Below are 26,470 nucleotides of genomic sequence, written 5' to 3' on the forward strand. Positions count from 1 at the left end.
ACTAAAATAAAGGTAATAATAAAAAGTAACACAATAAGAATAACAATAACCAGGCTATATACAATCAAATGTATTTATAAAGCCCCTTTTACATCCACAGTTGTCACAAAGTGGTTATACAGAAACCCAGCCTAAAAGAACAATTAAGCAATGAAGAGGTAGAAGCACGGTGGCTTCACTACTACTGTAGTTTACCTCCAGGTGTGTGTTAGTTAGTAGCAATTCCTGGTTACTGCCCGCTCCACAGGGCTTAGAGAGAGGGGAAGGCTTTAAACCATGGACATTCAGTGGCGATAGACCAGACTACAGGCAGATACACCTGGCACTGATGTAAAGCAGGCAGGCCCTGTTTACATTATACGTTACTTTAAGGTATCCCAGTTGACTTAAAATGGTCTGGTCTTCTGTGTTCCTTGTACTGAAATTACATCTGCGAACAAGCAAACAGAGTAAGAAAGAGAGCGAGAAATTCCTGCTGTAGGTCTTAACCTGCTTGGTCAGCAGCCATGAGAGACGCTTTCCCCTTCATAAGTTTGACCCTGTCAGGTGAGTCAGCACTGTCGCTCCCAACTTTCAGTGGACATCATGCTTTCTAGGGGGTGAACTGCAGATGTGTGGATGAAGTTAGACAGCTGTATGCTTTATTTCTGTTTCCTGAAAGAGTATGAAAGAGTATGGTCACATAGCTTGTCAATTACTAAGAAGTATCAGTAAGGACTACATTAAGATGACTGAATTATAACAAACACGCAGTCTAAAAGTAGGATGGGCTCGTTTAAAGTGGACATCCACACTCCTGTAACACGTGGTATTAATATACTAGCTAGCAGTGCTAGTCACCCACATCTCTGCTATCTAAACGTACATAAACATAATTAATTGGATTGGTTCCTACATGTGACTATCTCCTATCTTAATTTAAAGAACACATTTTGGCGTGATATCCTACCCCTCAGCGAAATTGGAAGACTAAGCCACTATTGACATTTAAAGGGAGTAATCGTAAACAAACGTCAAACCAAAAACGCTACAAATACATTAGTATGGCTTTAACATACACATAAATATATATTGACATGAATTAGTCCAATGACATATATGTATTACTCCTCATCAAGACGAAGTGACCTAAACATTGAAGTCAATTTCTGAACGTATCCCCCCCTTTCCCGTAGAATGAAACGAGCAGTTCTAAACTCGTAGCACATCGGAGCATTGTTTCTCTGCTTGGAACTGGGCGCGATGCGTTGTTGGCAAGATTGGATTTTTCCGAAAAATGTATTGATTATAATATGTTATTAGCAAGAAGACTGGTGGAACATTTCCATCACGAGGAGATATGTATGCCAGGATGTCGGCAGATTCTTGTCGTTTTTTGTTTGAAACCACATTAGTGGAATAAACCGCTGTCCTGATCTAGTCGTCTGCTACAGGTCAGATTTCCTTGGCCATCTAGTGAAACTTGTGTTGCTACAGTAGCAAGTAGTGTAACATTATTGCACAGTTCGCAACTGTATCATTCAATTTCAGTTATTGTATTTGGCTACAATGTGATGAGTAAATGCAAGGACTGTGAAACTAGCTCGTGCTAACGTTGTGCGCGTGTACAACTACGTCGCGTGTTCGTACTAGTTTGTGGTGAATTTGGTATGCATATAATTACTTATTTGATTAACGAATTAGCGAGTAATGATAATCATTCACATTGTCTGAAACTGGTGAGCTGGTTTGGTTTTACATTTGAGTGTATTGTTCGATTCGTTTCAAGGCCAGTTTAAACACGAAAAACAGGGTAAAATGCAGTCATCGGTATTTTTTGGTCTACAGACATAATCAGGGTTGGGGTGTAATCCGTTACATGTAAAGGATTACAAAAACGGTAACTAATTCGTTACATTACCAGCAAAAAATATTGTGATCAGATTACAGATACTTTTGAAAAACTAGATGATTACTTCAAGGGTTACTTTTAAATTCAGAAAGGATGTTAGCGAAAAACATTTTAGACTTGTTTTCTCAATGACTTTCAAGTACTGAAAAAAAGTTAACGTTTGTTCCACCTGAGCGAGTCTGACCACAAGTCAGAGACCACTATGATGACACACAAAATGTGTTTGATCGATCGCAGGAATAGGCTTTTGAAGGCTACTGTCCAAGGTATGTCTTCCAATGGTGCGACTACTGTCGACATCCAAAGATTATCGAATTTGAATTAACGCTTGGAGGTGAGGATAACAGCAGTGGTGTACTCTACGGTGATATGGATATAATTTATTATTGATATCTACATAGCGCATTGATGTGAATCACACTCCTTCTCTGTGCTCTCTCATTTAGTTATTTGCGCCGTTGTTGTGCATGGCTGTTCACAAATCTAAATGTGTATTTGAACCCAATAATGGTTGAATTCAAGAAGTTTAAACTGCCTATCAATCATTGTTTTTGAAACCAGTGGACATCCAGTGAAAAATACACTCTTGCAACAGCGGCCTATGGAATAAAAGTGGGGCTTTTATTGCTCAATCAAATTCATGCTGATAAAATAAAAATCCATAGGCCTAATGGACACATGCTCAAAATCACATTTTTGATAGATTTAAAGGGGCAATCTGTAGTTGCTACATAATGTTTTTGACTTATAGATTATAATATATCTATTTGATTCTTGAAGAATATAATTTATAATGCCTCATGAACTAAATTCAACTGTCACACTCCATGAGAACCCAAAATATCATCTTGTTTTTCTCAAATGTTTGTAAATGTGAACAAACACTGTTTCATAACATGGTTAAAACAATACTTTTGATATTGTGGATGGTCAGTCCTACCATCTGTAGTTCTGTCTATTAATCTGAGAGTGGTTACATTTCTCCAGGCCCATCCCTCAGCTTTTTACCAAAACAGAGGCGGGGCGGCGATTTTGTTATTGTTTCATCTGTGGATTTGCCCAATAAACAGCTGCATATTATCAAGATCAAAAAGGTCAACAATAGGCCTATAGCAAATGCAGCATAAGGCATTCATTTTTCACATGTAAATAGCACTTTTCAGTAGTGCTCAAAGCATGCCATTCAATGAGTGCAGCATTTATTTTTGAACTGGAATCAATGAGCCCAATCAGTCCTCCATGACCACAAAATCATAAAGAACAGAGTAGTGCTGGCTAATAAGTCCTTAGTTTTGGGGTTATGCTCAGGTAAATCAATTTGTCTAATCTATAATTCCATATTTCCAAATCCTATTCTTGAAGATCAAGAGGTATAATATTTATTTGAATGACTGGAATTCTGATAGACTTTGGTTTTTAATGTAAAGATATAATTGAATCATTATTTTTATATGTAGTAGGAAGCAATGGGTTAGAAGAAGCCTACATAACCAACACATAAAGTAACATTTTACATCCAAAAATGGCCAGCTATGTAAACTTTAACGTTGATTTATCCTGCAATAGATGTTGTTCAATTGGTAACATACATTTTTCTCGTCTTCTAATGTGTCTTAAGGGGAAAGAAATCTAATAGTAACTGAATGTAATCAGATTACATTACTGAGTTTGGGTAATCCAAAAGTTACGTTACTGATTACAATTTTGGACAGGTAACTGTAACGGATTATATTTAGAAAGTAACCTACCCAACCCTGGAAATAACATATTATCTCCCCATGCATTGTCAAGACAGTTTTGTCTGTCTTTTGTTTGTGTTATTTACTGCAGGGCTACATGACCTTCCAACAATGTTAGTATGAAGAGTAGTACCAAGATACTCTCTTACATATCAGAGATATCCTACAAGCTAGCCCTGTCATAATGGTTGGCAATCTCCTACCATATGTGTGCCAATCAGTGTTGTGAAAGGAAGTTAATGTTGATTTGAAGTTGAAAACACACACACTCTTGCTCAAGGCATATTATTACATAACACAGTTAGAAATGGTTTGTGAGGGCACCTGGAGAAATGTATATTAAGTAAACATGCCATTTCATTCAGTAAAAATAGCTCTCTCCAAATTATATAGTCTACAGAGAAACTGAGTAACTGGAGAGGCTCATTTCCTAGGCTGTGATTGTAAAGAGCTACATTGACATTGTGTGTCTCTTCCAGGGCAGAGAAGGTGGCCATGGGGGTAGCGCCTCACTCTCTCCTGGCCCTGACTGGCCAGCTGCCCTGGCTGCTGCTCCTGGCTCTGCTCACTCCCTGGAATGTCCTCGGAGCTGAAGAACTGAAGCCCACTAGATGGCCCATGTTCTCCCAGAAGCCTTTGCTCCTCGCCTGGAATGCCCCGACAGAGGACTGCCGCCCCCGGCATGGTGTGCGTTTCCCGTTGGAGCAGTTCCAGATAGTGGCGTCGCCCAACGAGGGCTTTGTCAGACAAAACCTCACCATCTTCTATAAGGACCGGTTAGGGCTGTATCCGTATTACGAGCGGGACGGCACCGCGGTGAACGGTGGGCTCCCACAGGCCGCCAGCCTCACGCAGCACTACGAGAAGATGCCCGAAGGTGTTCACAAGTACATAAGTGAACCAAACGCCAAAGGCCTTGCCGTCATCGATTGGGAGGAGTGGCGTCCACTGTGGATCCGCAACTGGGACGTCAAGGACGTATACCGGAACCAATCCCGGCAACTGGTGGCCAACAAAAACCTGGAGTGGCCCCTGGAGCGCGTGGGGAAAGTGGCCCAGCAGGAGTTTGAGCTGTCAGCCCGGAAATTCATGCTGGAGACCTTGCGGCTGGCCAAGAGCCTGCGGCCCAACCAGCTGTGGGGGTTCTACCTGTTTCCAGACTGCTACAACCATGACTACCGAAGCGGCCTGGAGAACTACACTGGTCGCTGCCCTGACGTGGAGGTGGCTCGCAATGACCAGCTGACCTGGCTATGGACTGAGAGCACGGCCCTGTTCCCATCTGTCTACATGAGCACAGTGCTGCGCTCCACCATGTTTGGACGTCAGTTTGTCCGCAACCGGGTGAAGGAGGGGATGCGTCTGGCATCGGCAGGTGACGCGCTGGCACGGCCTGTCTTTGTCTATACCCGGCCTACGTATGCCAACGAGCTGACTCCGCTGACTGAGGTGAGAGGGCCCATGTTATAGGCCTGATTCTGTCCCTATACTGTAGATATGATTAGCCTACTTCATCATGACCATAACTTGTGCTATGCAGAGACCTGATATCTCTGTTTTTGCTATTCCGGTAAGAAACCAATCAGACACACTATAGCTTTGAAATTCTCAGCTGCCTCTTACCACAACTGTTTTTGTTGTTGTTTTTTGTCGATAAAGTGTGTCTGTCTGTGTGTGAGACTGAATTAACCCTGATGTACACTACCGGTCAAAAGTTTTAGAACACCTACTCATTCAAGGGTTTGTCTTTATTTGTACTATTTTCTACATTGTAGAATAACCAAAAATGTGTTAAACAAATCAAAATATATTTTATATTTAAGATTTTTCAAATAGCAACTCTTTGCTATATATTTTGATTTGTTGAAGACTTTTTTGGTTACTACATGATTCCATGTCTTATTTCATAGTTTTTATGACGTCACTATTATTCTACAATGTAGAAAATAGTAAAAATAAGACATATGGGATCATGTAGTAACCAAAAAAGCGTTAAACACATTAAGTTTTAACATGTTAACCAAGAGTGCAGTCCCCTCTGGTCTTACAAGGCAAGTGTTACTCTAACCATGGCCTAAAAATATAGGGCTGGTGGTTTTACAGACACGGATTAAGCCTAGTCCTGGACTAAAAAGCATTCTCAATGAAGATTCTCTATTGACCATGGTATTTATTTCAGGACTAAGCTTAAAGGGATACTTCAGGATTTTGGAAATAGGGCCCTTTATCTACTTCCCTAGAGTCTGATGAACGCGTGTATGCCATTTTTATGTCTCTGCGTGCAGTTTGAAGTAGGTTGTTAATTACTCCTGCAGTAGATACCCATAGACTTAGTCATTGTGCTAACACTAGTTAGCTTTGGCTCACAAAACTACCTCAAATTTCCTTCATACTAGACACAGACAAACAAATGGTATCTAGGAGTTCATCTGACTCTGGGGAGTAGATAAAGGGCCTCATTGACAAAAATCCCAAAGTATCCCTTTAACTTGTGTCCGGGAAACCGGCCCATGAGGATCTGAATGCTTTGTTGTCTGGATCGTATAGTGTTAAAGAAAGCCAGGCTAATATGTCAGGGCTAAATATAGAACATTCACATGTCCACACACACTCCTACATGACCAGGCTTCGCATGTCCAGCAACACAGAGTTGCATGTGTTTCCCCAGAAACCTAAAGATGTCTCTCTGCGGTTTCTACACCAAATATCATTACCTTTGGCCAACCTTCCAATAACACGCACATGCACTAATCTGGAGTACACACACACCCATTGCGCACAAAATACTGTATCTCAAGCAGCAACTGATTCTTACCCACACCAGAGTCATGAATGAATTGATTGGGCCATAGTAGAGCCATTAGCCTAGTCTAAATAATTCCCTTTGCTCTTTACTGTCCAGTTTTTCTCTGTTTAGGACAAATGCAGGAAGGAAGACAGATTGTCTCCAAGTTCAAGTGAATTTCGTGTGTGTAGTGTGTGTGTGCGTGCGTGTACATGTGAATGTACTGTTTAACCACTCTGTTGAAAACCCTGTGGAAAAAGTCCACTGCTCGTCTGAAGAGTGACGTTTGTTTGCTGGTTCCCATTTCTGTCAGCAGTTTACAATACATTTCCTGCAGCTGTTTCACCAAGGGATAGAAGAGGGGAGTTAGACAAATTCACTGTAGTAGTGAGTCAAAAGACAATTGGAAATAGATTACTGCCTGAATAGATTTAAATGAGAGGTTGTTTGTGTGTGTGCTGAAGAGGTGCGTTTGGAGAGGTTGGTACTAATGTGTGTGAGCGTATGTGTGCAGTGAGGTTTGTTGTGTGTGGATGAATAAATTGCTGTTAGGCAGCCTGGGCATCTGTTTACTTTCCCACTGGACCACTCTTCACACTGGAGGAGAGAGGGAGAGTCAGAAGGTGTGTTTGTAGGATTATTCTGAATGAACGAGAGATCATGGTTAGCCTATATATTGTATCATGCTTAATTTCTTACTTTGAGTGTGTCTGAAGCCTCCATAAGGATGTGTCGGAGTGAAAGGATGTGCGTGGGAGTGACACATCTGTCTATGTGTTTAAACCAGGGAGTAAAGAGATATGTGTCAGTTCCTCTGACATTTCGTTCTGAATCACCATCTTTTCCATATAATGTGACCTCATCATCTACATGAAGGGTGTGGGTCAGCTCAGCTGGTCTGTGTTAAAGAAATGAATAAATGATGTGTGTGTTCCTGTTCATAGAGGGTGGTGCGTGTGTTTCAGATTGATGGTGCGTGTGTTACAGTTAATGTCACTGTAGTCAGCCACTGCAGACTGACTGAACTACAAATCACCTGACATCATGATGACAACTCATTATGATTTGACGGGTCGTCGCCGACTGCAATGTAGTCGATCTCAAACATGGCCAGTATGTTTATAATGGGCTGCCAACTTCCATACTGAACTTGTGTGTGATTGTGTGTGTGTGTGTAGACAGACCTGGTGTCCACTATTGGGGAGAGTGTAGCCCTGGGAGCATCTGGGGTCATCATCTGGGGAGATCATACCTACGCCAGCAGCAATGTGAGTGTTCTCATCACTCAAGCTGTTTAATCATTCAATATTATGCATAGCCTAGTTTGAGTCCTCTGTCTGGTGTTCCCCTCTGTAACATACTTATGGCTGCAGCAATGGGAGTGTTCTCCCTGAAGATTCCCTATTCCCAACATAATGACTCAAACTATGCATAATCTATGAATGTTCAAATTGGGGTGTTTCCCAAGCGGCACCCTATTCCCTTCGTAGTGCACTAGTTTTGACCAGGGCCATGTAGAGAATAGGTTGCCATTTGGGGGACACACCTATTTGATCATTCATAGATTATGCCTAGTTTGAGTCATCAGTCTGGTGTCCCCCCCTGTAGCTACTATGTAACGACTATTTCCTGTCTATCCACATTAAATGCTAACATGTGTTGGTGTCTCTGTTTGCCCCGTATCACACTTGACCTCCAATTCCCCACTTTGTTTTTGTCTGAGTTTCTCATTTCCATTCTGAGTCTGTGCCTCTGTCTCACTCTGTGGGTATATGTGTGTGTCTCAATGTATGTATGTGTGTGTGTGTGTGTGTGTGTGTGTGTTTCGCTGTATGTATGTGTGTCTCTCTCTCCAGGCCAGCTGCTCCAGTCTGAGTGAGTACCTCCGGGGTCCACTGGGCCAGTACCTATTCAATGTCTCCACAGCAGCAGAACTGTGCAGTCAGAAGTTGTGCGGCTTCCATGGCCGCTGCCTCCGCAAACACTCAGACACTGATGCCTACCTGCACCTCAGCCCCCTCACCCACAGCATCAGCAGCCAGGGGGGGAGGCTGAAGGTGACTGGGCAACTAGGCCAGGGGGAGCTGGCTGGGTACCGTCAACACTTCCAGTGCCAGTGTTACAGTGGGTACAAGGGTGAGGGCTGTGCCCAGAGAGAGCTGGGGAAGAGTGGTGCTGCCCCTGTCTGGAAAGTCTGGTCTGTACTGACTCTGCTGCTCCCTCTGGGGCTTCTCACTGTGCTCCACTGAGGCTGGGAGGAGCAGGAGCTGACACCGTGCAATATGGGGGAAGCCACCACCACCACACCTTGATCCTGGTTCTAGTCCTGGCCTCTACTGGTGCTCAGGGGGCTTCCTGGTCAGGGATGGGCACTAGCTGCTCTGTGGGACTGATCCATGGAGGAGAGGACATGGGAGTGCCTGCTTCTCAACATGATGAAGGAAGGAGGGAGGGGACTGAAGATACCCCTCAGTACTCTTCAGTTACCCACACAAGCTAAAGGGACAGCATTTGAAGTGGGCAAAATAACAGGCCTTCTATTTTGACTTGATGTTTTTAGGGAGTGGGTGCGCTGCAAGTGTGTCAGAAATGAAGGTCCATACTGTAGTGATCTATCCCTCCCTTCACCAGAGCTGGAAGACATCTGGAGCTAACAGCCAGAACTAGAACTAAGATGTCTGCAAGGTGTATGAATTCTAACCAGCTGTATTATTGAGTTTGTGTGTGTGTCTAAGTAAACTGTCATTAGTTAGAAGTGTACCTGGGTTACTAGTTAGACAGTAGTTTGTTAGAATATACCTCTCTCTTTTTACTCATGTTGAAACTTATGAGGGAATTGAATCTTCAACAACAGAGAAGCTAACGCATCACACAAGAATGCTACTTTTCTACGAAGAGACTCCTACTGTGAAGGTTATGTCCAAAGAGACCTGTGCTGTGCACACCTCTCGGGTAGGCGGCTACCCCCTCACCCAGTTCTGATCTGGTCCAACTGCAGATATGGCGAGGAAAATCAACAGCAATTTTCAACATCTTTTTGTAATGTTTTCTTTTTCTATGGTCTTATTTTTTTATGCCTCTAATGATGCTGTGGAAAATAACTGGAATATTTGGAAAAGACTGCTTCATTTGAATATTCATGACCTTCAGTAAAGCTTAGCATTGTGGCAAGGAATTCATTTCAACTACTGTGTCGTACGCTGACTGCTTTTGCAACACTTTAGCACCTCAGTCACATTAACAAGAAACAACTCATCTAAGAATGTGTAAGAAATGTTTGTAGTCCACAACATATTCTTTGATATTTGTAAACACACCACTCATCTACACAGATGACAGTGCGAAGTGCCTGTCCAACGAGTGTGTTTGGCCTAACGTGTCTGTGGTCCTCATCCTTATTGTCATGATTCTTATTCTGGTGCATCTACATTTTCTTTGTGTTGATGTTTTCTGAGTGTTTGTGAGGATTGTAAACCAAAGCTGAAAGCACTTTTGCTCATTTTGTCTTTACTCTATTCTGCCTTCTGTTGCCTGAAACCAAATTCCTAAGAAAATGGCTTTGTCCTCTCGTAGGCTTCTTCAGGGGCCTCAGTGAGGGTCTATCGTTTTCACTGCTCTTATTTATGTCCCAAACATGCTTCTCATTTACTCTCCTACATGTACATTGGATGTAATTGTAATTAAGTGTAATTAGTCATTTATTTTTATTACATTAAACTTGAAATATGAGAAGGCTCTCAATGAATTTGTATCTTGGAGCTGTTGTGCTGCCGTTATTAACATCATGGTGGGTCGGAGTTCACAATCACGTGTTGCAAACACAGTGAGCAGTTTGACATACATTTTGGAAAAGCATGTTTTAACCATTCATGGTCAGTACAGTGACACATTCAATTGTAGTTAGATTTAATGGCATCAGAAAAATAAGGGAAAAGGCCATACTTAATCAGTTGCACAACTGGATGGATTCACCCAACCTCTCTGAATCAATGAAGTGCAGGGGGCTGCCTTAATCGCCGTCCACGTCATGGCCTCAGGCGTCCGGGGAGCAGGCTGCAACGTGTCTGGTAAGGTTTTCACGTGAAGGCCTTTGCACCTTGGTAACTTGCTCTCCTGAGTCACCTACCTCTGTGTCTTGCCAACATTTCACTTTTCCTCTTTTTCCCCTCCGTTTTTGGGAATTTCTTCCAAGTGTAAGGGGGGTAATCTCATGGTGCCAAAGGCAATATTATTGTGCTAGGAGTACAGAGAAAGCCTTGTTTTATAACTAAAACCAGACTTCAAGCCCCCCCAATCTTCCAGTTCCGACCCTCCAGGAGGAAGGGTACTGCTGTTCACTCATTCAACAGCATCTACATTTTCTAGCACATGTAATACTATTGATGCGTGTACAGTTGGACTATTAAAGGCAATGTGTGGCCAAGATGTAAATTCCATAAATCAATAGACTGTGAATGCAAGACTGCTGTTACTCTAGTTGGTAGGTAAGTAAACAAAACTATCATTAACAAACATGTTACTAAAGCCCTATAACATCTTAGCCAATTCACAGGACCTTTATAACATTTTTAGATTGATAGGAAAATGTAAATCAAATCAAACTATTTGTCACGTGCCGAATACATGTGAAATGCTTACTTACAAGCCCTTCACCAACAGTGCAGTTCAAGAAGAGTTAAGAACATTTTAACAAAATAAACTGAAGTAAAAAATATCTACAAATAATTAAAAGTAACAATAACAAGGCTATATACAGGGGGTACTGGTACCGAGTCAGTGTGTGGGGTTACAGGTTAGGTGAGGTAATTTGTTCATGTACAAGTCAGAAGTTTACATACACTTAGATTGAAGTCATTAAAACTCGTTTTTCAACCACTCCACAAATTTCTTGTTAACAAACTATAGTTTTGGCAAGTCGGTTAGGACATCTACTTTGTGCATGACACAAGTAATTTTTCCAACTATTGTTTACAGACAGATTATTTCACTTATAATTCACAATTCCAATGGGTCAGAAGTTTACATACACTAAGTTGACTGTGCCTTTAAATAGCTTGGAAAATTCCAGAAAATGATGTCATGGCTATAGAAGCTTCTGATAGGCTAATTGCCATCATTTGAGTCAATTGGAGGTGTATCTGTGGATGTATTTCAAGGCCTACCTTCAAACTCAGTGCCTCTGCTTGACATCATGGGAAAATCAAAAGAAATCAGCCAAGACCTCAGAAAAGAAATTGTAGACCTCCACAAGTCTGGTTCATCATTAGGAGCAATTTCCAAACGCCTGAAGGTACCACGTTCATCTGTACAAACAATAGTATGCAAGTATAAACACCATGGGACAACGCAGCCATCATACCGCTAAGGAAGGAGGCGCGTTCCGTCTCCTAGAGATGAACGTACTTTGGTGCAAATCAATCCCAGAACAACAGCAAAGGACCTTGTGAAGATGCTGGAGGAAACGGGTACAAAAGTATCTACATCCACAGTAAAACGAGTCCTATATCGACATAACCTGAAAGGCCGCTGAGCAAGGAAGAAGCCACTGCTCCAAAACTGGCATAAAAAATCCAGACTACGGTTTGCAACTGCACATGGGGACGAAGATCGTACTTTTTGGAGAAATGTCCTCTAGTCTGATGAAAATAAAATAGAACTGTTTGGCCATAATGACCAACGTTATGTTTGGAGGAAAAAGGGGGAGGCTTGCAAACCGAAGAACATCATCCCAACCATGAAGCACCATGTTGTGGGGGTGCTTTGCTGCAGGAGGGACTGGTGCACTTCACAAAATAGATGGCATCATGAAGCAGGAAAATTATGTGGATATTTTGAAGCAACATCTCAAGACATCAGTCATGAAGTTAAAGCTTGGTTGCAAATGGGTCTTCCAGATGGACAATGACCCAAAGTTGTGGAGAAATGGCTTAAGGACAAGAAAGTCAAAGTATTGAAGTGGCCATCACAAAGTCCTGACCTCAATCCCATAGAAAATTTGTGGGCAGAACTGAAAAAGCGTGTATGAGCAAGGACGCCTGCAAACTTGACTCAGTTACACCAGCTTTGTCAGGAGGAATGGGCCAAATTCACCCAACTTATTGTGGGAAGCTTATTGAAGGCTACCTAAAATGTTTGACCCAAGTTAAACAATTTAAAGGCAATGCTACCAAATACTAAGTGAGTGTATGTAAACTTCTGACCCACTGTGAATGTGATGAAAGAAATAAAAGCTGAAATAAATAATTTTCTCTACTATTATTCTGACATTTCAAATTCTTAAAATAAAGTAGTGATCCTAACTGACCTAAGACAGGGAATTTTTACAAGGATTATATGTCAAGAATTGTGAAAAACTGAGTTTAAATGTATTTGGCTAAGGTGCATGTAAACTTCTGACTTCAACTGTAGGTAGGGGTGAAGTGACTATGCATAGATAATAGTATGTGAGTAGCAGCAGTGTACAAAACAAATGGAGGGGGGGATGTAAATAGTCCGGTGGCCATTTGATTAATTGTTTAGCAGTCTTATGGCTTGGGGATAGAAGCTGCTGAGGAGCCTTTTGGTCTTAGACTTGGGCGCTCCGGTACAGCTTGCTGTGCGGTAGCAGAGAAAACAGTCTATGACTTGGGTTACTGGAGTCTCTGACAATTTAATGGGCTTTCCTCTGACACAGCCTATTATATAGGTCCTGGATGGCAGGAAGCTTGGCCCCAGTGATGTACTGGGCCGTAAGCACTACCCTCTGTAGCTTCTTATGGTCAGATGCTGAGCAGTTAATCCATACTTCTGACCTTTTTCAGTGAACGTTACCTTCTTATACAGGATTTGTTGTATATGTGAGAGTATACTGTATGGTATTAATTGTTTAGAAAGAGAAGCCGTCTTAAATAAATATGAGTTAGACGTAAGAGAAGAAAACCAAGGTATTGTGAAACTCCAGGTGTGGATGGTGAGAGATGAACACAATACCATCCTCTAATCTGTCATTATTCAAGTCTGGACCACAATGATGCTCTGTGATCACTCCATGAGGATACTTTGGAACAAAAAGGATAGTGTTTTTTTTTATTACACCATCTCTTTGTTTTATTGATCATCAACATCTGTTTCATTGTTCATTTCCAAAATGTTACAAAAGAGGTAAGAGTAAGAATATACTATAAAGTATGCATGCAAGTTTCCTAACTGCTTCAATAACAAAATGTTGAAGGATATTTTGATATGTATGCCTGGTCCTATAGACATTCTTCAGTGGGCATTCGATACAGGAAACAAGATAACAAAATTAATTGTTTGATTTTATAATTGTCATTGTTAAAATGCATGATAGAATTGGACCATTTTAAACACAATACAACCACAAAATGTAAAACGTATTTCCATTGTGGTCCCCTTGAAAATACACAAAAACAAAATATACACAAGATTATAAACCGGGTAGTTTGTGTTCTGGATGTTGACTGGTTGAAAGCCGTGGTATATTTAAGCAATAAGGCCAGAGGGGGGTGGTATATGGCCAATATACTACAACTAAGGGCTTTTCTTAGGCACAACGTGGCATGCCTGGATACAACCCTTAGCTCTGGTATTTTGGCCATATGCCACAAACCCCTGAGGTGCCTTATTGCTTAAATATACCACGGATATGACCCATAATTACTTCCTTACTATTGTAATTACGTTGGTAACCTCAGGGGTTTGTGGCATATTGCCAATATACAACAGCTACGGACTGTATCCAGGAACTCCGCGTTGCGTCGTGCTTAAGAACAGCCCTTGGCCATGGTATGTTGGTCATATACCACACCCCCTCGGGGGCCTTATTGCTTAAATATACCACAGGTGTGATGCATAATTACTTGTTTACTGTTCTAATTACATTGGTAACCAGTTTATAATATAATTAAGGCACATCAGGAGTTTGCTTTATATGGTCTAAGGGCTGTATCAAGGCACGCTGCGTTGCACCTAAGAACAGCCTTTAGCTGTGGTAGTTTGGCAATATATAACACCTCGTCGGGCTTTATTGCTTAATTATAACATCTCAAATACATCTTATCAATAGGGAGGAAACAGTAAAAGGAATAAAATAGATAACCAAGTAATGTTCATTGATACAATTATACTTTCTTTTAGCTTGTGTAGTTTTAAAGCATTTAGCCCATAAACCATTTATTTCCTCTTATGGTTTCTTAAAACTCCCTAGTGTAGGGATGGATTTTATAAGGTTTGGTACACCATTCCATTCTTCTGCACCAGTTTTAAGGAAATAATTCTTTCCCCAGCAATCCCACAGGGCAAAAACTGGTTTAATCAACATAGATGTTTTTGTTGAAATGACGTGGAAACAATGTGATGACTTTGAATCTACGTGGAAAAATGATCGTATTTGCAAAAAGTCATCAACGTACAGGATTTTTTTCCACCCAACTTGGAACCTAAATCCAATGTCATGGTGAAATGTTTTGCTGATTTCATTTTGAATTCACGTTAGTTTACAAAAATGTAAAATAGATGTTGAACTGACGTCTGTGCCTAATGTAATCCTACTATAGCACAGCAGTCTAATATTGGCAACACTGGCTCTGGTATGATGGCTATGAGGTTCTACAATAACATTTAAATAACCAGACAATACAAGATACCAAACCACAGCTCACTATATACAAATACACAACAAGTTCTACAAAATTAAATTAATCTTCTAAATCTCTCATATTATCAACACCAAAGTGAGTTATTGAACAGTTCCATATCAGAATGAATCCATAATTTTACTCCTTTGTCCAAGACAGTTTAGTAGACGGTGTCTTTTCAGATAGTAAAGCCCTCTGAAAGTATTTTTACAAACATAGCAGGTATGATGTTGGTGCTTGGAGTGGCTCTGAATGAGCTTTAGTAGGGCAGATGCTTCAGACCAGCCAAGTTTCCACTTGGAGCTCTCAGAAACATGGCTCTCCTGCTTGGGTGTGTTATTGTGGCGGCGGGTGTTGAGGTACTCCAACCACTTGTTTCTATGATTTCGCTCATGCTTCTTGAGGTTTTCTGCAATGTGGAATACTTTGTAACACATTGAGCATGAGAAGGGCCTTTCAGTAGAATGTGTGTACTTGTGGTGCTTCAGATGATCCGCCCGGCTGAAGCTTAGGCCACACTCCTCACATTGGAACACCTTACCTGCCTTTGTGTGAGTGTGATATCTATGTCTCCGGAGATAGTTACGGTCCTTGAACGTTGCCCCACAAGCCTTACAAAGATAACTTCTCAACATTGTGTGCATTTTACCGAGGTGGGTCTTTAAGTCCTCCTGCCGCCCAAATGTATCTCCATAACAATGACTAAGGTGAGGTTTCTCATTGGTGTGCAGGTTCTCATGCCGTCTCAAATGCTTTCGCCTCTTGAACTTTGTACCGCAATATGAACAAACATGGGGAGTTTTGGCCGAATGGATCATTCTGTGTTTCCCCAGCTTTTCCCCAGTACTACATTTCTTGCCACACTGGTGGCATGTATAACCGTCTGGTCCTGGATGATCAACTTCATGATGCAACATCACTTCCTTTTGATGTTCACATCGCTTCTCACGCAGTTGGCAGATGTGGTTTCTCACCTGATGAGTCTTTTCATGCGTCCGCAACTCTCCTGGATCCCTGAATCCAACGCCACAATCAAAACAGATAAAGGAACTGCCAGAATGAGAACAGCTGTGGCGCTTTAGGTGATCTTTTCGGCCAAAGTCAAGTCCACATTCTTCACAGTGGTGCAGCTTGGAGGCTTTTACGTTGCTCTCCCGAATTCTCCTAGAGTCTTTGCGATCCTTTAAACATTTCCCACAAAAATTAAACGAAACATGATATGTGAAACAGTCCCCACAATCTTTGCAAATAAATTGTCTCGCTACATCTTCCCCTGTCTCTCCTACAGTGTTTAAGTCTATTTCAGTTTCCTCCAGATCCCTTTGTGTCGGCAAGCCTTTCAAGGTGTCTTTAATGATACATGTCCTGACATTGCCTACTGCTTTTAGGGTTTTGCGATATTGGTCTGGGTGCATTTCCCTGGCATGATTCTCAAACTCCAGTCCACTGGCGAGCTTTAGGACACAGAGTTGACAATAGAAAAGATCCCCCTGTTGGCTCACCCTACTTGCCTCTATGAAAGCCTTTACATGCTTACGCAGGTGGAAGCACTTATGCTTTTGGAAAATATCTGCCTTTTCAAAATGACGGTCACATTCACAGCACGTTAAAGAAAATGTGTTTTTACGCAAGTTATTTTCCCGATGATACATTTTCTCGTGTTTGGTGCAAGCTTTAAGCTTGCTGAATGCTCTACCACAAACTGGACATCTAATCTGTTGTTTCACTTCCGGTCCGTGCTCCTGTTTAGGAGGCACTATTTCACTTTTGCCCTGTGCCCAAGCATGTCTTTTCTGGTGTTTTTGGTAAGATTTGAAAAACTTAAAAACCTTCCCACAGTCCAGACAAGGAAACGGAGGAGAACGTTTAGAGTCAGGTGGAAAAGGAGAACGGTTAGAGTCAGATGGAAAAGGAGGAGAACGGTTAGAGTCAGAAGGAAAAGGAGGAGAACGGTTAGAGTCAGGTGTTTGCTGCTCTGCAGTGTTGGCTAGTTCATCATCAGAAGATATTAGAATACATGCATCCTGATCCTCAGTATCATCGCTGTTCCTTTTTTTCTTGGTGGCCCTTACACAAGTTTCTGTGTCATCTTTCCTATTGCCTTCCAGACGTACAATAATCTCAGAATTTGAAGGGTTCCTCTGTTTTTTTCTGCTTTTTTTGGTTATCCTGTGAGTCTTCTCATGCTTTATGAAAGAAGTTAGGTATTTGAACCCCTTACCACAGTGCCTGCAGGTGTGAAGGCCTTTCACTTTCTGATTGACATTTAAGCCTACTGCTATGATTGACTTTCCATTTCCTCTCAGTCTTGGTACAATGTGAGTGGCCTGGTGCTTTGTGAATGAAGTTAGGTATTTAAACTCCTTCCCACAAGTCATGCAGGTGTGCAGGGGTGAGACACCTTCTGTTTCCATTGACTTGGCTTTCGGTCTTCCTCTCTCACTTGCTACATCACATATTGAATGAGAGATTATGAAGTGCTGCTCCAGCTCTGGTTCATTAGTGAAGGAGGCTTCGCAGGCATCACATGGAAAGAACTGGAGTTCCACATTCGCAAAACCTTTAAAAAAGACAGAGGCAACAAGTACAACATTTAGATTATTTTGACCTCACAGTTAACCCAGTTAATAACAAGTTAGCCTAACCCACAAACCAATACCCTTGTTCTTTTCTTACCATGCCCATCATCATTATGAAAGTCAGCATCCATCTCCATGTCTAGGCTGCCATGGTTACTTTCAGGTAGGTTGTCTTTTACCTGGAGAACAAGCAAGTCTGGAGAGACTTCTGAGATCTCCAGGGTCATTATCTCTCCATTGGCATATCCAGATAGTGAGCTAGAAGGGTCCTCCCTCTCCAAATCAATGGACTCCATGTTATCGTCTTATTCTGAGACGTATCACCAAAGAAGCACACAAACACACAAAAATAAATCTACAAACATCTTTCTAAATGTTAGATAAAGAATTTTTCAATTTTCAATTGAGCACTTTTCAATTGAGAAACAAAGCAGAACGCAAATTATCAGAGGATCTCAAAGTTGAACGCTATCATGGCCAAACTAACTCAATTATTTGGTTTGAAGTTACTTTAATATTATTTTGAGATCATTTTTTAAAATTATATTGCACGGTTGATATCACATCCATTGACTGTTAGCTAGCTAGCTGTGGGTAAAGTTAGCGGATGTTGGCGAAAAAAAAACGAACCATGGATTCGGTTTTCTACCATAGACTACTTTCAGGATGAGGAACCATCTAATCATCTAAATAACATACTTCCGCAGAGAGACAGAACGCACGATAGCTATGCCTAATAAATGTACAAATTTACCAGATACAAACCTAATACAACATCGAGCCACTCCGTTCTTTTTCTGCAGTGGTTACCCGGTCAAGACTAGAAGGTATCCAGCTTTGGTCAAATTAACACCAAAAGTTGATTTATTTAGCATTTTACTAACACTAACCATAACTCTTGTCATAACCTTTACACAAGTATCCTAACCTGCTACGTTAATTCTCTTAACCTGCTTCGTACATTATCATAACCTGCTGCAAAAAGTAAAATATGATGTTAATTTGACAAAAACTGCATCCCGTCTAGCCATAACCTGGCATTTACACCGCCATATTGTTGTGCAGCCCACAAATGTGTTCGATTAGAAACAACAATTTATTTGATCTAAATGAAAAACGTTTCATTATAATATCTTGTAGATGTCATAGTTCAGTAGTTAATTATTCCATAATTGATACTGAGCTATATTAATTGTATATGTTTTACAAGTACCTGGATTTGTCTTGGAACGAAAACAACACATAGTAATAGTTGTTTTCCGGAATTATTTATGTGAAACACACTTAATATCTGCCACTGCAAATAGCAAAGGATTTCACTACGCATCCATTCGCTACTGTCTTAGACTAATAACAACTGCGGGCACCCAGCTATTTATGAGGTATATTTTCAAATAATTGTATGTTAGCTATGAAATTTGTGTCACGGGACGAATGACTGTCGTGAAGAAGGCTTATATCATGCATGTTAGCTAGTTAGGTACCTAGGTAGCTAACAACGTAAGCTTAATTTCACATGGATGGGTGTATTGACACTGGAACTATTTCGTGTCCTACCTTCGCTGCCATTCAGTTCAGTACTACTAGCCACTAACTTTATCATAATAATGTTCAGTGCTTTAAACATAATCATCAAATATACAAGTGTCATAGAAGCATTAATTATGGAGTACTCCACAGGCAAATACTCACCTCTTTATGGATATTTTAGTATATCAGAAACTACTTATGGACATTTTGTTGGCGTCTTACTAAATCCTGAATCTCTGTTATTCTCTCCAGATCAACCATCTTTGGCTGAAATGAATTTTCTACGTAACCGTCTTGTTGTGCTGGGCCTGGTGTTGCTGGCCACTGTTCTGTTGTACCTGCTACTGCCGTCAATTCGTCAGGGCAGCATGGAGCCTTCGCTGGATGTCCAGAGGATGGGCCTGGTGGCTGTCTCTCCTCCTCCGCCTCCTGCCATCAACGTGTCCGTCCGCACAGGGCAGCTACCCGGGGACCCTCCACTCTTCTTCAGGGAAGCTTTGCCGGTCGATGGATCTGGTAGGCAGATACTGCCCAGGTGAGGGTAGTCACCTCCAGCAGCAGTAAAAATGGTCAGACATCCACACACCGAACCCCCTCCTCATACAAATTAGCCTAGCCCAGCAACCTCTTATCTGGAAACTGCATAAAGTAAGAATTGCAGAGAACCCAAGCCCATGTAAACAAATTTAACTAAAGATGTGTTGATGCATAAGCACTGTAGTTACTCAATAATTATGATTACCCTGTGCAACTGTTAGTCACTGGATTGCCATTACAGTAGTGCGGGAGGACTGAAATTAATAGTGACTTAAACACCTGGTTGTCTTTCCTATACAGGCTGCAAGTAGTCCTTCTCCATGGCCAAGCTTTCTCTTCCAAAACCTGGGAGGAACTGGGCACCCTGGCCTTGCTGGCCACAAACGGATACCAGGCCTTGGCTGTGGACCTACCAGGTTCGAGCTACAATAACATTCAAGCCTGAGAATGTTATGTTGTTTAACTGCCTGAAATGCAGTTAAAGCCCACTTAAAGCTGGAATCCTTAATGGTGAAACTGCCACATCTGTTTGGGATTTTACAACAACAAAGAAGTTACTTCAAACAACCAACACTGCTTTTTTCCCTCAGACATCATTGCACGTACGATAGAACAGTATGTAATGATTTTTTTTAACCACGATGCTGGATGCTCTTTTCCTCTGTTTCAACAACGAAACAATAACAAATGTTACTGCAGATTTCAGCTTTAACTGTGGTTTAATGTGCTGCACGGTGTTGTTCACTGTGTAGCACAGCATCACTTACCCAACTGTTGGAAATGGCAGTGTGAAGGAGTTGGAAGGGAACACTATAATTACTGAACTTAAATACATATCACGTTAGGTTCCTTGGTTCTCATTGAATTCTACAAATGTTTTTTTTACACCCACACAAAATGCCAAAATGGGATGGATAAGGTATTTTATAATGCTTTATCAGTTATTTATCTTCTCTCTTTTCTCCCTCCAGGATTTGGGAACTCTCCAGACTCGGATGCTGTGAAGACAGACCAGCATCGGGTGGACCTTCTGGGGAGGTTTATGGAGGCTTTGGGCGTGAGGACAGCGGTGCTGCTCAGCCCCTCTATGAGCGGCCACTACTCCATCCCCTTCCTTATGAAACACAGTGCCCAGCTGCACGGCTTCATCCCCATAGCCCCAGTAGGAACCCGCAGCTACACCCCTCAGCAGTACCAGAGCATCCAGGTGAGAGCTGTAATTCTGGGTGGTTGGGAGTTCAGTCTGATACATAAACCTAATAAAAGCAAAGAACTGGATGAATTTTTGCGTGGAACTAGATACTTTTTTGGGGTGTGAACCAGCTTCCAGTGGGACGCTTCTAGTAGTAGCAGTGGAAGCAGTGCGAAAATGTCACCGTAAAGATGGCAATGATTACTTGAAGGCATACAGTGCCTTTAGAAAGTATTCATACAGTATTCATATGTATTAAATGTTTTTTTCTAACCCGTCTACACACAATAAACCAAAGTGAAAACATATTTTAGAAATGTTTACTAATTTAAAATTAAATACATAAATATGTTATTTACATAAGTATTCACACCCCTGAGTCAATACTTTGTTGAAGCACCATTGGCAGCGATTACAGCTGTGAGTTTTTCAGGATAAGTTTTAATAGCTTTTCACACCTTAATTGTGCAATATTTTCCCATTTATTTAAAAATAATTATTCAAGCTCTGTCAAATTGGTTGTTGATCATTGCTAGACATCCATTTTCAGGTCTTGCCGTGGATTTACAAGTATATTTAAGTCAAAACTGTAACTTGGCCACTGTCTTCCTGGTAAGCAACTCCAGTGTAGATTTGGCCTTGTGTTTTAGGTTATTGTTCTGCTGAAAAGTGAATTAATCTCCCAGTGTCTGGTGGAAAGCAGACTGAACCAGGTTTTCCTCTAGGATTTTGCTTGTGCTTAGCTCCATTCCCATTTATTTTTTATCCTAAAAACTCCCCAGCCCTTAACGATTACATGCATACTTATAACATCATGCAGCCATCACTATGCTTGAAAATATAGAGAGTGGAACTCAGTAATGTGTTCTATTGGATTTGCCCCAAACTTAACACTTTGTAGTCAGGACAAAAAGTGAATTATTTTTGCCACATTTTTTGCTGTATTACTTTATTGCCTTGTTGCAAACAGGATGTATGTTTTGGAATATTTTGTACACTGTAAAGGCTTTCTTCTTTTCCCTCTGTCAACTAGGTTAGTATTGTGGAGTAACTACAATGTTGTTGATCTATCCTCAGTTTTTCTCCTATCAAAGCCATTAAACTCTTAACTGTTTTTAAGTCACCATTGGCTTCATGGTGAAATTTCTGAGCGATTTCCTTAATCTCCGGCAACTGAGTTAGGAAGGATGACTGTATCCTTAGTGTGATGGGTGTATTGATATACCATTCAAAGTGTAATCAATAACTTCACCAATGTTCAAAGGGATATTCCTTTTTTTTTTTTTACCCATCTACCAATAGATGCCCTTCTTTGCAAGGCATTGGAAAACCTCCCTCGCCTTTGTGGTTGAATCTGGGTTTTAAATTCACTGAGGGACCTTACAGATAATTGTATGTGTGGGGTACAGAGTTGAGGTAGTCATTCAAAAATCATGTTAAAATATATTATTGCACACAGAGTGAGTTCATACAACTTATTATGTGACTTGTTAAGCCCATTTTACCCCTGAATGTATTTAAACTTGCCATAACAAAGGGGTTGAATAGTAATTTACTTGAGGCATTTCAGCTTTTTATTGTTTATTAATTTGTAAAAAGAAAAACATAATTCCACTTTGAAGTTATGGGGTAACGAGTGACCAAACAAATCTATATTTAATCCATTTTAAATTTGGCTGTAACAAAAAAAATGTGGAACAGGTCAAGGGGTCTGAATACATTTTGAAGGCACTGTACATTTTGTTTACTTTGTAAGGGTTACTGTATATAGTCACTCTTAAGCAGTTAGTATCTGACATAATGGTCTTGGGCACAGCTAAATGGTTCTCTTGGCACGGAGAAATACACCAATAACAGCAGGTCTTGTCGTCTTAGATCAGTGGAAGTCCGTGATTGGTTTAAGGTTATCCCTGACTGGGCTCACACACAATCATAGTTGGTGTGTTTTAACTCTATTCACAAACAAATTTAATTACTCAGAGCCTCTATCAGTAATAAATCAGTGTCATTTTTCTGATACGGATATTTACAGGTTTTGTTTACATAAAAAATGTCACTGACTAGTTTTGAATGTTGTGCAGCCATGCAAAATAACCACCAGGGAGCAGAATGGAGCTATGGGTACTTTATTTATTTATTTATTTATTTAATTATTTTATTTCACCTTTATTTAACCAGTTAGGCTAGTTGAGAACAAGTTCTCATTTGCAACTGCGACCTGGCCAAGATAAAGCAAAGCAGTTCGACACATACAACACATGGAATAAACAAACATACAGTCAATAATACAGTAGTCTATATACTGTATGTGCAAATGAGGTAGGATAAGGGAGGTAAGGCAATAAATAGGCCATGGTGGCAAAGTAACTACAATATAGCAATTAAACACTGGAATGGTAGATGTGCAGAAGATGAATGTGCAAGTAGAGATACTGTGGTGCAAAGGAGCAAGATAAATAAATATATTCCGTATGGGAATGAGGTAGTTGGATGGGCTATTTACAGATGGGCTATGTACAGGTGCAGTGATCTGTGAGCTGCTCTGACAGCTGGTGCTTTAAGCTAGTGAGGGAGATATGAGTCTTCAGCTTCAGTGATTTTTGCATTTCGTTCCAGTCATTGGCAGCAGAGAACTGGAAGGAAAGGCGGCCAAAGGAAGAATTGGCTTTGTGGGTGACCAGTGAGATATACCTACTGGAGCGCGTGCTGCGGGTGGGTGCTGCTTTGGTGACCAGTGAGCTGAGATAAGGCGGGGCTTTACCTAGCAGAGACTTGTAGATGACCTGGAGGGTGGATGACCAGTGGGTTTGGCGACGAGTATGAAGCGAGGGCCAGCCAACGAGAGTGTACAGGTCGCAGTGGTGGGTAGTAAATGGGGCTTTGGTGACAAAACAGATTGCACTGTGATAGACTGCATCCAATTTGTTGAGTAGGGTGTTGGAGGCTATTTTGTAAATGACATCGCCGAAGTCGAGGATCGGTAGGATGGTCAGTTTTACGAGGGTATGTTTCGCAGCATGAGTGAAGGATGCTTTGTTGCGAAATTGGAAGCCAATTCTAGATTTTACTTTGGATTGGAGATGCTTAATGTGAGTCTGGAAGGAGAGTTTACAGTCTAACCAGACACCGTGGTATTTTTCGTGACCTGTATCTGTAATGCATTTGCACAAATGACAGAATCTGTTTTTAGACGTTGAGAACAGCCTTTGAAATGTATTTTGACTCTAATATGAGTAGTAATACTGTCCACAAATGTATAGTAAAACACTGATGTAGGGTTGCAAAATTCTGGTAACGTTCCTGATTGGAGGGTTTCCAATATTCTTTCTTATTCCATCCTGATTCCAGGAATCATCCCACCTGGAGCTCTAGAAAATGTTGGGAAAGTGGCCAGAATTTTGCAGCTCTGAGTAGATGTATTGTTTCCTGATCCTTGCTTGCTCCTATGTCCCTGTTTAGACTCCTACTCTGATTGTGTTTGGAGCACTGGACACCAACCTGGGGGCCCAGTCCCACAAGAATCTCATGCAGCTCCCACACCACTCAGTCCTGAAGATGGAGGGGGCGCGCCATGCCTGCTACATGGACAAACCTTGGGAGTTCCACCAAGCACTGTTGGACTTTCTCAGCAAACTGGAGTGAGAGGGGGAGGAGGAAGATAGAGGGAAGGAAAAAAGAGATAAACAGGGTTGTGTTTGCGTGAAAGTGGAGAAATTATACACAAATAAGAAAAAGGGAAAGTAGTCCTCTGGGATAATAGGGCAAAGGCTGCTTTTGATATTACAAATTACCCCGGGCCCCCTAGTTATCCTGGTAGAGTGGCTTACTCCAGGCCCCTAGCCACCCTGGTAGAGTGGCTTACTCCAGGCCCCTAGCCACCCTGGTAGAGTGGCTTACTCCAGGCCCCTAGCCACTCTGGTAGAGTGGCTTACTCCAGGCCCCTAGCCATTCTGGTAGAGTGGCTTACTCCAGGACCCTAGCCACCCTGGTAGAGTGGCTTACTCCAGGACCCTAGCCACCCTGGTAGAGTGGCTTACTCCAGGCCCCTAGCCACCCTGGTAGAGTGGCTTACTCCAGGCCCCTAGCCACCCTGGTAGAGTGGCTTACTCCAGGACCCTAGCCATCCTGGTAGAGTGGCTTACTCCAGGCCCCTAGCCACCCTGGTAGAGTGGCTTACTCCAGGCCCCTAGCCACCCTGGTAGAGTGGCTTACTCCAGGCCCCTAGCCACCCTGGTAGAGTGGCTTACTCCAGGCCCCTAGCCACCCTGGTAGAGTGGCTTACTCCAGGCCCCTAGCCACCCTGGTAGAGTGGCTTACTCCAGGCCCCTAGCCACCCTGGTAGAGTGGCTTACTCCAGGCCCCTAGCCACCCTGGTAGAGTGGCTTACTCCAGGTCCTTAGCCACCCTGGTAGAGTGGCTTACTCCAGGTCCTTAGCCACCCTGGTAGAGTGGCTTACATTGCAATGTTTTTGTTGACATCCCATCAAATCGAGAGCAACTCTAAAAGAAGTTTACTCTTTGAGTTGAGCATGTAGAACAGAATATATGCAAATTCAAAGACTAGAAGCAAAGACTTGTTTTTTTCTACAGGCATCATTATTGGTTCCATGATGAAGATCAACATCAGTTAGTTGAGATGAGGATGAAGAGGTTAAAGGAGATCTAAGGCGATTGTACCAGGGTCGTATTCATTCGTGCACACTGTAGCAAAGTGTTTTGTAACGGAAAACAAAGTTCAGGTAGTCCCTTCCTGTTTCATCCCGTTTGCTTCTGTTTGGTTCATAGTGAATACGAACGACCCTGTTTAGAGAAATTACCTGTGAAAATTGTGAGATCAGTTTAAAATACAATCTCTTGTGTGTTTTTTTTGTTGAGACAGAATCGATGGTTGCCAATTCACAACTGTATCTCATGGTACAGAAACTTGGATAAAGACTAACAATAACATTAAGATATTTATTTATAGACTTCAGCTCCCTGTTAAAGCATGTTCACGTTCATTCTGCATTTCTTGCTGAAGTGTGTTTGTGTGTGTGTGTGTGTGTGTGTGTGTGTGTGTGTGTGTGTGTGTGTGGTGGTGGGGGTCCAACGGTGATTAAGGTATTTACTAAATGAGAAAGCTGTTGCAACCAGAAAAGTACACTCCGTTACATTTCTATGTTATGAGGATGACCACTATTTTAAGTTATGAGTTTGTACATATTAGACGATTTTGTTTCATCGGACAACAAGTTAAAGCCTCAAGTTAAATGGCTTAAACAATCATGAAAGGTATTTTGAGTTGTGCTGTTATTGCGCGTAAGTTCCTTTAATAAAGACTGCATAGAATATGTTCTGTATTTAGTTTTTGTCTATTTACAACAAGTACTCAGTGAAGCAAATATACAAAGACTGTACTAGTCGGAGAAAAATGTATGATTTGGAGATGGATTGCACATCCTTTGTGCCGAATGTTCCAAGCAGAGAGGAAGAGGAGAAGTGAGAGGCGTAACTCGGCTCAAAATCTGTCTCTTTAAGTAAGTGGTGTTTTTGCTTGTTTTTTCGCCCACCAAGCAAGTAGTTTTTGTATGGAGGTCAATGC

General features: G+C 41.6%; 3 protein-coding genes across 5 annotated transcripts; 2 read left to right on the plus strand and 1 right to left on the minus strand.

Annotated features, from left to right (window-relative positions):
* Positions 1 to 1,202: 1,202 nt before the first annotated feature.
* LOC139413775 (hyaluronidase-2-like) lies at positions 1,203 to 10,144 on the plus strand. Of its 2 annotated transcripts, XM_071161515.1 has the most exons (4): positions 1,203 to 1,433; positions 4,110 to 5,079; positions 7,594 to 7,683; positions 8,272 to 10,144. In XM_071161515.1, the coding sequence occupies exons 2-4, from the start codon at positions 4,126 to 4,128 to the stop codon at positions 8,662 to 8,664; spliced, it is 1,437 nt and encodes a 478-aa protein (XP_071017616.1). In that variant the 5' UTR covers positions 1,203 to 1,433; positions 4,110 to 4,125; the 3' UTR covers positions 8,665 to 10,144. The 2 variants fall into 2 exon arrangements, with proteins under 2 accessions (XP_071017616.1, XP_071017618.1); XM_071161517.1 differs by lacking the exon at positions 7,594 to 7,683 and having other exon boundaries at positions 1,211 to 1,433.
* Positions 10,145 to 13,479: 3,335 nt separating this feature from the next.
* LOC139413776 (zinc finger protein 595-like) lies at positions 13,480 to 18,646 on the minus strand. 2 transcript variants are annotated; one of them, XM_071161518.1, is made up of 3 exons: positions 18,396 to 18,646; positions 17,728 to 17,940; positions 13,480 to 17,611 (listed from the first exon to the last, which is right to left on the minus strand). In XM_071161518.1, the coding sequence occupies exons 2-3, from the start codon at positions 17,924 to 17,926 to the stop codon at positions 15,171 to 15,173; spliced, it is 2,640 nt and encodes an 879-aa protein (XP_071017619.1). In that variant the 5' UTR covers positions 17,927 to 17,940; positions 18,396 to 18,646; the 3' UTR covers positions 13,480 to 15,170. The 2 variants fall into 2 exon arrangements, with proteins under 2 accessions (XP_071017619.1, XP_071017620.1); XM_071161519.1 differs by having other exon boundaries at positions 18,385 to 18,411.
* A 239-nt stretch (positions 18,647 to 18,885) lies between these two features.
* LOC139413777 (protein ABHD14A-like) lies at positions 18,886 to 26,217 on the plus strand. The gene is made up of 5 exons (XM_071161520.1): positions 18,886 to 19,012; positions 19,413 to 19,695; positions 19,998 to 20,113; positions 20,669 to 20,904; positions 24,349 to 26,217. Exons 2-5 carry the CDS (start codon positions 19,433 to 19,435, stop codon positions 24,529 to 24,531), a joined length of 798 nt encoding a protein of 265 aa, XP_071017621.1. The 5' UTR covers positions 18,886 to 19,012; positions 19,413 to 19,432; the 3' UTR covers positions 24,532 to 26,217.
* Positions 26,218 to 26,470: the final 253 nt, after the last annotated feature.

Source organism: Oncorhynchus clarkii, chromosome 7 (assembly GCF_045791955.1).
Source record: "Oncorhynchus clarkii lewisi isolate Uvic-CL-2024 chromosome 7, UVic_Ocla_1.0, whole genome shotgun sequence".
Lineage (NCBI taxonomy): Eukaryota > Metazoa > Chordata > Actinopteri > Salmoniformes > Salmonidae > Oncorhynchus > Oncorhynchus clarkii.

Bases quoted from the DNA above. Each gene is read 5' to 3' on its own strand.
- LOC139413776 (XM_071161518.1), bottom strand. From the start codon at position 17,926: ATGGAGTCCATTGATTTGGAGAGGGAGGACCCTTCTAGCTCACTATCT. The intron at 17,612-17,727 runs GTAAGAAAAGAA...TCTTTTTTAAAG, and splicing joins TCATAATGATGATGGGCATG to GTTTTGCGAATGTGGAACTC.
- LOC139413775 (XM_071161515.1), top strand. From the start codon at position 4,126: ATGGGGGTAGCGCCTCACTCTCTCCTGGCCCTGACTGGCCAGCTGCCC. The intron at 5,080-7,593 runs GTGAGAGGGCCC...GTGTGTGTGTAG, and splicing joins AGCTGACTCCGCTGACTGAG to ACAGACCTGGTGTCCACTAT. The intron at 7,684-8,271 runs GTGAGTGTTCTC...CTCTCTCTCCAG, and splicing joins ATACCTACGCCAGCAGCAAT to GCCAGCTGCTCCAGTCTGAG.
- LOC139413777 (XM_071161520.1), top strand. From the start codon at position 19,433: ATGAATTTTCTACGTAACCGTCTTGTTGTGCTGGGCCTGGTGTTGCTG. The intron at 20,114-20,668 runs GTTCGAGCTACA...TTCTCCCTCCAG, and splicing joins CTTGGCTGTGGACCTACCAG to GATTTGGGAACTCTCCAGAC. The intron at 20,905-24,348 runs GTGAGAGCTGTA...GTCCCTGTTTAG, and splicing joins AGCAGTACCAGAGCATCCAG to ACTCCTACTCTGATTGTGTT.